Source organism: Eretmochelys imbricata, chromosome 5 (genome assembly GCF_965152235.1).
Source record: "Eretmochelys imbricata isolate rEreImb1 chromosome 5, rEreImb1.hap1, whole genome shotgun sequence".
In the NCBI taxonomy this organism is placed as follows: Eukaryota; Metazoa; Chordata; order Testudines; family Cheloniidae; genus Eretmochelys; species Eretmochelys imbricata.
The window spans coordinates 45,145,332-45,160,481 of NC_135576.1; the positions used below are offsets into that span (position 1 = coordinate 45,145,332).

Here is a 15,150-nt window from a genome sequence, read left to right on the forward strand (position 1 = left end):
AAATTATTTTGTATATAATTTTTATCTGATATAATTTTGTTTCTAGGTTTGTCTGGTATTTGTTTCTATCAAGTGTTGGGTTTTTTTGTTTCTGTCAGTTTCTTATTCAGATAATTCATATAATTGATTTGAAATTTCTCAGTGGTTCATGCTGAACATCGCGTATATTTTCTGTGTTTTTTTGACTGGGTGAGTCCTTTACTTTGCTGTGGTTTTTTGACAGTCCTAGTCAAAGAACTTTTCTTGTTTTCTCCCTCTTTCTGAGCAACAGTTCTGGATCTGGTTGTGAGCAGTGGGATTGCTTTGTGAAGCTCTTCAGGGGTTTGTACATTTTTATTTATTTATTTTTTATTTTTAGTGGCAAGATTAACCTCTTTGTGCAGGGATTTATCTCTCTGGAGTTCGAGGGATGGTATTGTCAGCGTCCCCTCATAATTCTTCTGTGTCCCCATAAAAGCTTATTTGGGGGTCTATGCAGTTTGGGTGGTGCTGAAGAGGTTGGCAGCATTGGCAGAGTCTGTCAAGGGAAAGAACTTTTCTGGGTTTTATCTCTGCCTGCCTGTGGGACGTGGGGCAGGCCTGAAGCCCGGCCCTGTAGCATAGGCAAAGCATTAGGCTGGCGCTTTGCTCGGTAAAAGGCGGGGACGCTGGGCCGCTTCCTTCCCCTGCTCGGGGCGGGCCGGGGAGGCCCATCGCCCTGTGCAGGGGGCGGGGTGCTGAAGCCGCCGGTCCTGTCCTGGGGGCGGTGCCGCCGCCGGCCAGTTCCTGGTTGAGCGGCGGGGAAGGCGGGCAGCATGCTGAGGCGGCCGGGTCCCGGGCTGGGCTCAGCAGGGCTCTCGCTGCTCCTGTGCTGGCTGCGCCTCTGCCTGGCGGGCAGCGCGGCGGCCCCGCACCTGGTGGTGGTGCTGGCCGATGACCTGGGCTGGCATGACGTGGGCTGGCACGACTCCCTCATCCGCACCCCGCAGCTGGATGCGCTGGGGGCGGGCGGGGTGCGGCTGGAGCGCTACTACACGCAGCCCTTGTGCACCCCGTCCCGCAGCCAGTTGCTCACCGGCAGGTACCAGGTAGGGCAGCAAACCCGGTCCTAGCGCCGCCTGGGCAGCCCCCAAGCCTAGCGGGGCTCCGGGGGCGGGCAGGGGCTCCCCGTAGTTGGGGGGGGGGGTTCCCCGCAGTTGGCGGCGTGTGGCACTGGCTTGTCCCTCAGCTACCTGGGTGGGAAGGCCTCTCCCGGCCCCTCTGAGCCCTCCCCAGTCTCAGCAGGGAGGCTGCAAGTCTGTACAAAGTTCTCACCGAGGGCCGTGCTGCTGCCGCCCCCGGCTGGCAGTGTGAGGCGCTTCTCTCCGGCGGCGGTGCCTTCCCCCGTCCCAACCAAGGGTGACCCTTTCTTAAGCTCCATTGGTTGTAGGGCTATGTTGCTAAAGGTATTTAGGCAGCTAAAGATGCAGGGAGGCACCTCATGGGGGTTTTGAAAGGCCCAAATGATTTTTAGACCATGGGATTTAGGCTCCTGGAAAAATTTACCCCGAGTTCTCTGCGTACCTTAGCTAAGTCCAACAGAATTAGTGAAAATTATTATTTTTAGAGCCAAGTACAGAGGAAGAAATAACAAACCCTCACAGGAATTTGGGCTCTTTTAGTAAAGATGACAGCGTATAGTGACAGATCATATAGATTCATTTGGGTGGGAGAGCCCTCTAGTGGGTTCTTGTAGTGTCTCCCTCTGCATGGTGGCAGGATTGTATTATAGTAGACTAGGATGGGCAATAATTTTTGCGGGGGGCCACTCCACGAATTTTAGTAAGTTGTCATGGGCCACATATTTCGACTATATTAATGGCAAGGGTGTGAGGTCTGGATGCAGGGGGGAGCTCTGGGCTGGTGCAGAGTGTTGGGGTGCAGGAGAGGGTGTGGAGTGTGGGCTCTGGGAAGGAGTTTGGTGCAGGAGGAGACTCCGGGCAGGGGATTGGGGTGTAGGAGGGGGTACAGGGTCTGGGAGGGAGTTTGGGTGCAGGAGGTCGAGGTGTGGGAGGGGGTGCAAGGTGCAGGCTCTGGCCTGGAGGCGCTTACCACAGTCAGCGATGCAGCAGGACTCAGGCAGGCTGCCTGCCTGCCACAGCCCCATGCTGCTCCTGGAAGAGGCTGCAGCCTCTGCTGCTGGCACTTCTCTACGGTGCGCCCCTTGGGGGGATGGGAGCAGCAGGTCTCTATGAGCTGCCTGCCCCCGCAAGCGCTGCCCCAGCAGCTCCCGTTGGCCAGTCTCTGACCAATGGGAGCTGTGAGGACAATGCTGGGGGTGGGGGCAGCACGCGGAGCCCTCTTCCCCCGCCCCCTACTCCAGGAGCATGCAGATTTGTGCCAGCAGTAGCTGGCCGCTTCCAGGAGCGGCACGGGACCACAGCAGGCAGGCAGCTTGCCTGAACACCCTGCTGTACCATGGGACTTTTAGTGGCCTGGACTCTGAGATCGCAAGGGGCCAGAAATGTTAGTCATGGCAGGCCAGACAGAAATGCTAGATGGGCCGGATCCAGCCCACGGGCCGTATTTTGCCCACCCGTATAGTAGACACTTGTTAGTAGCAACATATCAGTGCCTTTTGCTATCTACTCGTAAGTGGCTATTGCTGTTATGGGGAGTGTCGACAATTCAAAGGGAAAAGTGTTTCATTATATGGGTTAAACTTGTCAGGTGTGTTTCTAGCCTATTGCGTATCATCAGTGGTGGTGGTGATGCCCAATCAAGAGAACTTAACTTCTTGCTTGTCAGCAAGACCATACCATAGTAGCTTCCTGTAAATTCCCCAAGAAAAAAAATTCTGTAATGTAAAAGCTCTGAGCTCTTCAGATTGTATACAAACTTGAGCACATTTTCTGATACCTTCTTACACTAGGACTGAAAACTGTTTTGTCAGAATTACTTGTCCTTTCAAATATCAAATCTAGTTAACTTCTACAGTGCTCCATCACTGTATTAAAAAAAACCTTAAGTGCCTTTGAAACTTTAAAAGAAACACAAAGATAGTGCAAATATTTGATTTAGTGATGTGATCCCTACTGACATTTCTAGAATGGTGAAATTCGTGTGTTTGGTTTTCATTTTGTAACTCACCTTGAGAGAGGGCTATAGGTGTTTAATATACATTAGTTACCTAGCCTATAAACAATCATCTGCACACTGGCTAATTCTCTGTTGGCTTAGCTATGTTAGAAGAATGGACTAATGGTAGTGAACACACCCATTTAGCTTTGACCTTTTTTCTAATGTGGATGTTACAACACATTTTACTTCAACTGAGTAGTTCAAAGTATACCCTATATACTGAATTTTGGTAAAAGATGTTGCATCATGTCTGTATAAGGAAAAAGGTCAAGACTAGCCCTGACCTATTCCTGAACTGTTAGTGTAACAAAAACCAAACTACAACAGTCTTCTTCCACCCAGATCCATCACATTGTCCTACCTGGGAATTTGAATATGTGATGGTGTGGAGCAGGCAGGGAGAAGAACAGAGAAAAGGCAGGTTGGAGAGGAGCAAAGGTGATCCCATGGTTCTTTAGCCATCCCTGGCCTGGACTCTGGATTTATGTTCACCTCTACCTTCCAAAGCACTGGGATAGGTAGTGTGGTGCCATTGGCTGCCCCAGCCTATCATGTGCACAAACCTCCTTTGTAACATGGACATGCTATCCTAACAAGGGTACATGCTGCATAGAGAGGCTGATCCCTGACTGAAGTGAGCTGTAGCTCACGAAAGCTTATGCTCAAATAAATCTGTTAGTCTCTAAGGTGCCACAAGTACTCCTTTTCTTTTTCCTTCCCCCTGTCTCCCAACTAGGAGTCAAGCCACACATTGCTTTGTGCTTCATTTTCACCCCTTAATGTAAATATTTTGGAAGTGCTTGTGACTTTGTACAGACTTGCAAAGGAGGGATGCTATCTCATAGTGTTCTCTTCCTTCTGTGTGGCTCTTGGCTCACTCTTTGAGGGATTTTTTTGTGATTTTTTTTTTTTTTATTCCTCTGCATTGTACAGTGGCATAGAGCATTTATCTTAAATGCAAGAATAACTTTAATTTTAAAATCAAGGCGTTTGTTACATCAGGTATTAAAAATAAAATAAAAATTGGACTAACACAAAAATGACTTTAGAACCAAGCCATAAATAGTGATAACATTCTCTTGTCTAGGTATCTTTGTAGAAGCCAAGTCATAGTTTGATTTACCCTTCTATAAAATGTCAGAAATCCACTTCTGTATCTGTACCCTAGACACATGACAAATTAAAAAATAAATAGGAAAGTCTTCTTTAATGCAGGACTAGACTTTATATTGAGGTCATAAGCCTTCTTCCTCCCTCTTTCCCTGACTCTTCAGACTTAAAGGTCCTGTTCATAGCTTGACTCAAATATACAGCCACATTTTGATTACTCAGATTCACCTAAATGGGGGGAGTGTGTGTGTGAAAACACTTCTATGGAGCCTTGCATCATCCATCTGATTTACAGAAAAATGGGCATAGCCATGTGGGATTAGAGCAGTGGTCCATCTAGTCCAGTGGTCTCCTATCTTTTTACGCACAAGATCACTCTTTGAATTTAAGATCAACCCAGAATCGGCCCTGCCCTGCTCACTCCATTCCCCCCTCCCCGTTGCTCGCTCACTCACTTTCACAAGGCTGGGAGAGGAGATTGGGGTGCAGGAGGGAGTGCAGGCTCTGGGCTTAGGCCTAGGGGTTCGGAGTGTTGGAGGGGGCTCTGGGCTGAGCTGGGGGCAGGGGGTTGGGGTGCAGGAGTAAGGGGTGCAAGCTCTGGGGGGGAGTTTGGGTGCAGGAGGGGGCTCCAGGCTGGGTCAGAGTTGGGGTGCAGGAGAGGGTGAGGGGTGTGGACTCTGGCAGGGAGTGCTTTAACGTGGCTTGTGTAGTCACAGCATAGCGCTCAGAGCTCTTAAAAAAAACAAGAAACAAACAAACAACCCACCTCCACGAGGGGAATAGCTACCAGCGCTGGGAGTGCGGCTACACTGGCACTTTACAGCGCTGAAACTTGCAGTGCTCAGGGGTGTGTTTTTTCACACTCTGAGCAAGAAAGTTGTAGCGCTGTAAAGTGAGTGTAGACAAGCCCCTTGGCAATGCCCACCGAGACATGCCTGGACTTGTGTTTTCCAAGCACATGGACTGAGTATAAAACAGACGCAGTGGCCACATGCTGGGCCTTTCTCCTTCACCCAGCTATGCTGCAAGCAAAAAGGACGCTCTGAAGACCCCAGCTGAGGGGACTGACTCAGATTTCAAGGGTGAAATCTGTATATTAAGGACTGCAATATCCAGTGGGGTGAGAGAAACTGCTTAGTCATTGCCTAGTCTAATAGGGTTGAGAGTTTAGACTGCATGCTTATATTTTATTTCTTTTGGTAACTAACTCTGACTTTTTGCCTATCACTTGATATCACTTAAAATCTACCTATTATAGTCAATAAATTTGTTTAACTGTTTATCTTTATCAGTGAGTTTGTATGAAGTGTGGGGAAAATCTGCTCAGGTTTTGCAAAGGCTGGTGTATATCCACTTTCCATTGATGAAGTGGTGAACCAATTAATAAATCTGCACTACCCATCTTCAGCAGTGCAAGATGATATATTCCTGAGGTACAGTGCTGGGGGGGATTTGGCTTTGGTGCCTTTCTCTTTGTGATTCACGAGTGGCTCTGGGAGCACTCGTGCAATCTTGCTGGGTCTCCACATGTGGTTGTGCTGAGTGATCACAGCGCCTGGAGGGGTTTGCTTGTGGTCACTAGCATGGCATTGTGAGAGACAGCCCAGGCTGGAGAGAGTTCAGGGTTCACAGTGGTCCCACAGTCCCAGACTGCACCCTAGTGATCCCATCAGTCACCATACTGAGTTTTTGGTTGGCTAAATAAACATGTGCTTTCTTTACTAATGATGGCTTACCATCGTACAATTGTAAGCCAACAAGTAGTACAAAAATTTTATAGTCTTTCTTCGGAAGAAAGCTGGGGTTTTATCTGATTCCTGTGCAGGCAGTCTGTAAAGTACTTCTGGAGTCTTCTAGCAAATGCTTTATGTAAGATGGAATTGTGAGACTCCAGACTCCTTTTATGTGTATATTTTAAAATATTGATACAATGCTTTCATAGCATACATTGCCATCATGCTGTAACTAATACTTGCATTGGGTTTATTGTTCCAAGATCCATACAGGTTTACAACACCAAATAATTTGGCCTTGCCAGCCCAGCTGTGTCCCATTGAATGAGAAACTCCTGCCTGAACTGCTGAAGGAAGCAGGATATGTTACCCACATGGTAGGGAAGTGGCATCTAGGCATGTACAAAAAAGAGTGCCTTCCAATCCACAGAGGATTTGATACTTACTTTGGTAATGGCCAGATTTACTTTTTTTTTAAAGTACTTTTACTAACCATATTGAAAGGGGAAATATTTTTTAACAAACTCAAAATTAACATATAGCCAGTAAAACAATGTTTTAGCTATTTCAGCACATGATACAAAATACAGTTTTCTAATTTAGCAGACTACACTTGATAGATAAACGTTGATATCCAAAAGCCTGTTGCTGAAAATCATCTGATTTTTTTTTTTAAACCCACAGAAGCAAATATGTTTATATTTTAAGCTCCACATTTAACTTGTCCCATTGTGCTCAGTTACTCCACATGTTGCATGAGTGTGCTCTTAGAGGAAGCTTTAAACTGAAATTTTCATATGTCTAGGTTTAGGTCAGACTTCTAACTTTATTGTAGTTTGTGTATTGCGTTTTTTTAATAGCAGTGTCTTAACTAAAAAAGCAATAGGCATTTTACCAGACTTGGTCATTTTTCTAAATACAATATATATTTCTTGAATTCATTAGGAACTCAGATACTACCATGGTCAAGGTGTTACAAGAACCTAGATTAAACTACGTTTAAAACAAACTGTTAAAGGAACTTTAGAGTTGCAAAGTTAAGCACTCAAAACTTTGGCACTGCCAGAATTAGGATACCTGTGTTACTTTAATTTGGCCCTGTTATGAGTATGCATTACAATACAGTCTTTAATTGCATGAGCTCATACTGTTTTTTCACAGGAGTCCTGCCTCATTAAGTTACTGGTTAGTTATTAAATGTTTCCTTTTTATCGTCCACATTTCATATGTGACTCCAGGCCTTAATGTACACCATACAAGCACTGCACTGAATACAAAACTATTTACTTTCTCCTGGGCTTTCTGTGATGCTCTCACCGAAGTATCTGAGTGCTTCATGAACATTAATGAATTTATCTTCGCAACACCTGTCGTCACCTTACGTCACGTTACCTGTGAGGTGGGGACCTGAAGCACAGAGATTAGACACTTGCCAATTTTTGTTAATAATTTTGGGTGCTCGGTATGGGAGGGAGGCAATTTATTTTTTGGAGTTCTTAGCTCTTTATGTGTTCAAACCATGATTCCAGTTGAGCTGTGAATGTTCAATGCTTCTGCAAATCTGGCCCCATCTGTCTCAGGCTGGGCATTGAGAGAAACTGTCAGCTAGTGGTCCAAATCACTAATGCTCTTTTTAAAAACAAAACCTAAAAACCCCATAATTTATTTCTGGTTTTCAAGAGCATATTTTTGATCTTTCCTTTAGAAAGCTCTTCCACTTCTTTCTTTGACATTCTCTGCATCTGTGGAGTTTTGCACATACATAATATGGTATAGTTGGAAGTTGTTTTGCTAGACCTTTAGTTTTTTGTTTTGTGATGGGGTGGGTTAGCAGAATAAATGTTTCTGCTCAAAGTCCTGGATTGTGAAACTGAATCTGTCCCCCACACTGAGCCTAAATTTGGTTGCCTTTAGGGTATGCTTTGCAACGTTCCCCTATTATTCTGGAGAATTTTTGGGTGGTGAAGTTGGGGCTGATTTAGGGATGAGATTGCAAAGGGTTTTTGAGACAATTTCATTGCTTCCAGTCAATGGGAGTTAAAGCTGTGCAGTACTTAATAAGATTGGACCCTTGATGGAAGCAAAATTTGTAGGAGAGCCTTATTTTTGATTCTTAAGATCAATAACTTATTCTGTAAAGAATGATTTGTTTCTTTCACCAGTTGGTGTCAGCAGTAGATCAGAAATCATCTCACAGATTACAGGAATGCCTTCCATGTGAACTATCTGTTACCAATCTATAAACGTAAACAGTACAATAATTCCAGTATTCATAGTATCTATTTAGATATAAGTGTTCTGTACTAACAAATACAGTTTACAAAACCATAACTAAGAGTTATTCTAGTTAGCTACAGGCTCATGACATGTGCATCATTTTAATGCTAGTATCTTTGATTTATATGCTTGCCAATTTATATGTAAAGTTATTGAACTACTTTTAAAAATTTTCTGGGTTTGTATAATTGTTGCATAGAATTAGATTTTGTGCTTTATTTTCACATAAATACAAGATGAGAAATGTTAAGGAATGTTGGACTGATTAGCCTTGTTTTTTAAAAAAAGTGAAACTGATGGTGTAATTTTTCTAAGGCACAAAGGGCAATTTGCCACTCAACTCCCTTTGTGCCCTTTGAAAGTCCTCTACTGATGTATTAGTTTATATATAGTAAATTATATATTGGGTTGCTCACTTGGTCATCTTTTTCCTGTTCTAGGTTATCTTCTGGGAGGTGAAGATTATTATTCCCATGAACGTTGTGTATTCATCAGTGCAAAGAATGCAACACGCTGTGCTCTTGATTTTCGAGATGGAGAAGAAGTTGCAGTTGGATTTGGAAACATGTATTCCACTAATGTATTTACGAAAAGAGCTGTAGATCTTATAGCCAGCCATAAAACTGAGAAGGTACAGTAACAGCAGTTGCTTTTTTGAGAACTTACTTTACAAGTTTCTTAATATTTTCATACAATATTTATTTATAAGACTTGAGCTTGCTTTGTAAACAATAGCTGATAAATATCTAGATACAGAGCTGCATTTATGATAACTCTCACTGTCTTATCAGCAAAAAGAAAAGGAGTACTTGTGGCACCTTAGAGACTAACCAATTTATTTGAGCATGAGCTTTCGCTCAGCTCAGCTGTAGCTCACTCAGCTGTAGCTCACGAAAGCTCATGCTCAAATAAATTGGTTAGTCTCTAAGGTGCCACAAGTACTCCTTTTCTTTTTGCGAATACAGACTAACACGGCTGTTACTCTGAAACCTGTCTTATCAGCGTAGCTGGCCTTGTACTGCTTTCTCACAGGAACAAAGATCTACACTAAACCTAGAGTTAAATAGGACTTACTCTCTTACGAGTGCAGGTTTTGCAAAATAGAGATTACTGATTTGGGCCTATTTTCTAGTGGATCAAAGTGCACTTAACTAAAAAGTTCAACAAATAGAAATAGACAGTATTGCATTGACGCTTTAATGTTCAAAGCCCTTATAGAGTAGAACCTCAGTGTTACGAACACCGAAGTTATGAACTGACCAGTCAACCTCATTTGGATCCAGAAGTATGCAATCGGGCAGCAGCAGAGACCATTTAAAAAAAAAAAAAAAAAAAAAGGCCAGTACAGTACTGTTAAGTGTAAACTGCAACAAAAAAAAAAAAATTGACGAGGTAAGGCAACTGTTTCTGTGCTTGTTTCATTTGAATTAAGATGGTTAAAAGCAGCATTTTTCTTCTACATAGTAAAGTTTTCAAAACTGTATTAAGTCAATGTTCAGTTGTAAACTTTTGAAAGAACAACCATAATGTTTTTTGTGCAGAGTTATGAACAACTTCCATTCTCAAGGTATTTGTAACTTTGAGGTTCTACTGTATTGTATAACTTGGTGCACATAATAGTTGAAAAGACTTCTACAGGAGATACACAGTGTAGGATGGGGCTGGATGTGAATGAAGAAGATCTTAATCATTTCACAGAAAAATAATTAACCACATAGCTTTACTTCATAAAAGGGACGTTCTTTATGCAATGTTCAAACTCACAAGCCAGGAAAGTTTCCCTCATTAGAATCATCTTCCTTATTAAGATGAAAACAGAAAAGGAGGACTTGTGGCACCTTAGAGACTAACCAATTTATTTGAGCATAAGCTTTTGTGAGCTACAGCTCACTTCATCGGATGCTAGCTCACAAAAGCTTATGCTCAAATAAATTGGTTAGTCTCTAAGGTGCCACAAGTACTCCTTTTCTTTTTGCAAATACAGACTAACATGGCTGCTACTCTGAAACTTATTAAGAAGCAGTGTGCTAAATGTAAAATATCTTAACCTGTATTATAAAAAGAAGCGAAGTTGAAGTTTTTAATTTAAAGATCCCAGAAAAAATCCAGAATCTCTCCTTCACTCCTCTAATATAAAGACCTTAGACCATGACATAATAAACTTTTGTATTAAACACTGCAGTTAAGTTAACCCTCCACCCCCAAACTAACTTTGTTGTTTAGAAGGCACAACAAGATGGTACAAATGGACTACCTTGATTTGGACAAGAACACATAAAATGCTAGTATGTGGGGCTAATTGACCTATTTGTAACAAAGGCATTATTTTGTTTTACTGCAATCTGACATATTACATTGTTATCTCAACATATGTATGTGCATTTATAAGTGAATGCATGACAATTTTCAGAACTGAAATGTGTTTAAGGCTGAATTTTTTTTGGCAAAACTTCAGCCAAAGTGGTTCAGCTGTTTTCAGAATGAGTCTAGGGGGAAAATGTTTTGTTAGTACTAAAAAAAATAAATAAATAAACCAATTTTAAAAAAAATCTGACTTTTTTTCTTTTGAGGAGTTCCAGTGGCCCAATGCTTGAAATTTGACAGAAGGGGTGGACTTTGTCTGGGAAGTGCCTTTGTCATCTTTGTGAAAATCCACACAAATTTTGGCCAATTTATAAACCTTTGAAAAATCTCAGTTTATACATGCTCAGTAGAGACTTGCTGGAGCTTGTCTGACTGCACTAGGCATGCTCAAGCCTGGTTGAGCAGGATGTTCCCTGCAATGGCACCAGAACTAAGAACAGGTAGCCTGTCTTTCCTGTGTTTATCAATGATACCCCTCAGGACCTTGTCCCTGCCTGTTTGGGCCCAGGCAGCATGGAGGAGAAAACTGCCTCATTCAAATGCAGAGGAGGGAACAAGAGCTGGGGAGTAGATTGGAACTGAAGGCTGGCAGGGTGAATGGACTAGGATGGTCTGGGTGAGCAGACTGGAGCTAGGGAGGTAGAGGAGGAACCTGGTGGGATGGGGGGACTGAGATGTGATGAGACTGGGAACCAGTGGGGTGGAACTGGAGGCAGGGAGGTAGATATGAAAAGGAGCCAGAGAGCAAAGGGAGAACTGGGACTGGTTGGGCAAAGAGACTGGGACAAGGATGAGGCGGGGAGACAGAACATTGAGCTTGGATGAGGAGCTCTGGGAGTCAGGTGGCATAGGAAATGTGGGGAGAGAAACAGATTGGATGAAGATCCTGGAAGGGGTGATTGGGACTGGATGGAGTCACAGGGTGAATCGGCCCTTTAAAGGGAGATGGGGCTGCAGCAGCTGTGAACTATTAATTAGCTGCTTCCCAGCCTGAGAGGGTGGGGACTAAGAAGCATCAGGTGATAGTTCTTCTATAAGGTCCAGGTATCCATTACACTGAGCAAGATCATTCTGGGGGTTAGAATCACAGTAAGTGGGAAGGTTCTGAGCCAGGTTTTATGGGAGGCTTGGTACCACAGGGGAGCCAGCCTAGGGACCCAGGGTCCTATACTGGCATAGAGAAACCACAGGGAGAAAGCAGCCTTCTATGGAAAGCTCTGAGTCAGGATCTGAGAATGGTATTCTAGGGGAGCTAGCCTGAGGACAGAGTGCTCCATACCAGAGCAGGACTAACAGAACCAATTGCAAGAAGACGCTTAGTGAAATGAAATGATCTGTCATTGGTTTAAAAATAAAAAACCTAAAAGCCCCACTTTCCATGGTGAGTTGGGCTCCTCATAAGCTCTGTAACAGGGATGTAAAAAGAAAATGCAATGGAGATTTTCATAACCAATGACACCACCCCTAACCAAGATGTTTTGCACATGAAATATGACTTTATTTTGTATAATGAATCTGGGATTCAGACTTTCTACCCAAATCCTGTTTACAACTTGCTATTTGACTTACAGATTTGTGAGACTTTGCTGTAGTAGGAGAAACAGTATTGTGTGTAATTTGGTCTTCCTTTTAGAAAAAGGATAGGAAGCCAAGTTGAGTGGCAGGAAGATCATAAAATCAACTGGCTTTGCTACCATTAAAATGAAAATATTCATTAATATTTCAGTGCCTTTCATAAGAATCTTTCCCAGAATTGTGTATATCTTATGCTTAGAGAAATCAGGAGGAAAACCAGACAACTGCTGTATGTTCATGTGACTTTTTTTTTTTTTTTCCATTTAATGCTTGGGTACTCTCTCATCTGGCTTGCATACTGCTTCCCCCCCCCCCCCCCCCCCCAGCCTCTCTTTCTCTATCTTGCTCTCCAATCTGTCCATGAGCCCCTTCAGGTCCCTGGGGAATACGTGAAACCATACGCTTTCATCAAAGATGAGAAGAGACGTCATTATGCAGGAATGGTATCCATTATGGATGAAGCTGTAGGAAATGTCACTGCAGCCCTGAAGAGATATGGGCTTTGGGACAACACAGTTCTCATCTTCTCTACTGGTAAGACTGTTTAGTCAAGTATTCTTCTGGTGACTCATTGAATGTAATGTCCAGTAAGCTGAAGAGAGACCAATCTAACCATGAAGTGATCCATTTCAGAATAGATTTTAAATGCACAGGAGCTATAAAAATAAAATTTTTTCCTAAAGGAGGATAAATCTGTTTTTCCCTCTTAAACATAAACAGTTTTGAAGGAGTGTTCCTGAAAACAAAGGATTAATTGTCTAGAACCATATGCAATGAAAGGCACTGTACAAACTTACTGAGAGCCTTGTGTGAGGTTCTGCGGGACTTCAATTTCCTTTAACTTCACTTGCTTTTGAGATTACAGTAGCTCTCAAGATTGAGCTTTTATTCACACAGCTCTACCAATTCATCTCAGTCCTGATTTCTAGTACCCATTATTCTAGGCAATATTCAAACTGTCCCTTTTTTGTGTGTGATACAAACATCCAGCAGGGACTTGAGCACACCGGGTAGCGACAGATGCCCTGTGACACAACTGCCTGGACAATTTGTGTGGCCTCATGGTCAGAAACACATACCAAGCTGTTATCTTTCACCAAGGTACCTATTTATTCTTTTCTTACAAAGTAACACAGGGTAATGCAGGATTAGAGCAAGGGGAGGCTTCCCTGCAGTCCTCACTCCTCAGCCCAGGTTCAGCTGCTGAACTTCCTTCTTAGTATCCCCTTTGCTTCCTGTTCCTTCCACTTATATCCTTCCAATTACATCGTTAGCCCAGTAATTACCATGCAGGTGCTCATAGTCCCCACAGTGTATAACTGGCTTCAGTTAAGCCTTTACTTTCCCTAGTGCTGCAGCAAACTCAGTGACCAGGGTGCTATTAATAGTCCCCTGTCACACTTCCTCTGTGGCAGAGGCCTCCTTTGCTACCTGTGCCCTACCCTCTTTATGGGGCTGGGCTTCTATGGACCACCAGTGGTGATCTCCTGCCTTCCACCCACAGAAGGTCCACTTTGAGGGTGGAGGTTTTCCCCACAGCTCTATCTCCACCAGTTGGTCATCAGGCCAATCACATCCCATGGATCTTTCCTCCAGTTTACTGGCTTATATCTACTCACACTAATTGTCTCTGTAGATCCACCATCTCAGGATCTCCCTCTTCCCTTGACATATTTTGCCTCTGGCTTGGGACTGTCAGGGTAGGTTCGCCCACCCTGATTTCCTTATCAGGACTCTTTTTTTCTTTTCCCCCCCCCCCCTCTCTTTCTGGCTTGTTCTCCATCCTGTGCCTTGCCTGGGGCTTGCTCCTCCTAGAAGTCAGTCAAGCCTCTTCCCCCTTAAGTGTCCCTAAACTAGCACTCCCTGATTCACTGCCCCTTCTTGCTTTTTTTTCTCCTCCTCCCCCAAGTCCTCCAGTATGTCACATCCTTTCTGAAATGGTTACCATATGTCTAGGGTTATCACACATTGGACCTGGAGGGTCTAAACTCATGGGCTTTTTACGCAGACCTACCGGTTGGGGTCCCTTCCCCCATTGTCTACCCTTTTGACATAAGAGGAATGGGGTCCAGTCAGTTCCTGTCATTACTGAGTAAGGCAGTGACTTCACTGTCCCTACTTGTTGTCCCCTGGGAAGTAGAAGGGAAGTTTTAGTTGGCAACTACCACAGGATAAGTGCTCTTTCCCAACCATGTATAGATTAAATAGTTATTGTCACCCCCTCCTGTCCCCACTGTGGCCTAACCAGGATGCTCTGTACAAGGGAACATGCTGTTGCTGAATCCACAACACCCTTTGTCATGCTTTGGCCTGCTGTGACAGGAATCATCCTTATCCCAGGTTCCCCTTTCATACCTGTCCACCGATAGAACTCTGCGATCCTGCAGGCAAAGTCTCTCTTTATGTGCCTTTGCCCTGCAATGGAAGAAAACTACTGTGTGGGTGACTGAGGCCGTCTTATTCATCCCTTGAACTCCCTTCCCAGGCTTCACTGCATGAGGTTCTTCAACCTTATTTTCCCCCATCTTTGGTCACTGGGTACAGAGCTCTTTCCATGGAAAATCCACCTCCACATACTCCTCTGTTAATATTATTGCTGCCTCTAGCAAGTCTGTCTGGTGCCTCTGAATCAGACCCTTGTCTTGGGGAGGCTCTGTGTAAACTGTTCCAGAATAGTGGAGTCCATTAGGGTCTCAATGTCCTGTCTATCCAGTTGCAACCACTGAGTGGCCCAGTCCAACAACGTCTATCCAAAGGTCCTGGGACATATCCTGCCATTCCAACTGTCTGCCCTGAATGTTTGGTAGTATTTCTCCACTGCCTGGCCCACCCTGTCTAAAATAGTGGCCTTCACTGTATTATAATCTTTGGCCTGGTACTAGCTCAGGGCAATATAGGTCTCCTGAACCTCAATGGCCAGATAGGAGGCTAGCTGGAGCGCCCATGCACCCTTGTCCCATCCAGTGTTAGTAGCCACCTGCTCAAAGGAGAG

At 44.0% G+C, this 15,150-nt stretch overlaps 1 protein-coding gene across 3 annotated transcripts in view; it reads left to right on the top strand.

Moving 5' to 3' along the window:
- The first annotated feature begins 779 nt into the window (after positions 1–779).
- Positions 780–15,150, top strand: part of ARSB (arylsulfatase B) — a 102,919-nt gene continuing 88,548 nt past the window's right edge. For 2 of the 3 annotated variants that reach the window (XM_077816991.1, XM_077816993.1), the window contains exons 1-4: positions 780–1,067; positions 6,206–6,392; positions 8,660–8,850; positions 12,485–12,692. In XM_077816991.1, the coding sequence (XP_077673117.1) occupies positions 795–1,067; positions 6,206–6,392; positions 8,660–8,850; positions 12,485–12,692 (859 nt within the window). In that variant the 5' untranslated portion in view covers positions 780–794. The remainder of the gene's footprint in view (positions 1,068–6,205; positions 6,393–8,659; positions 8,851–12,484; positions 12,693–15,150) is intronic. The other variant, XM_077816992.1, reaches the window with a different exon arrangement.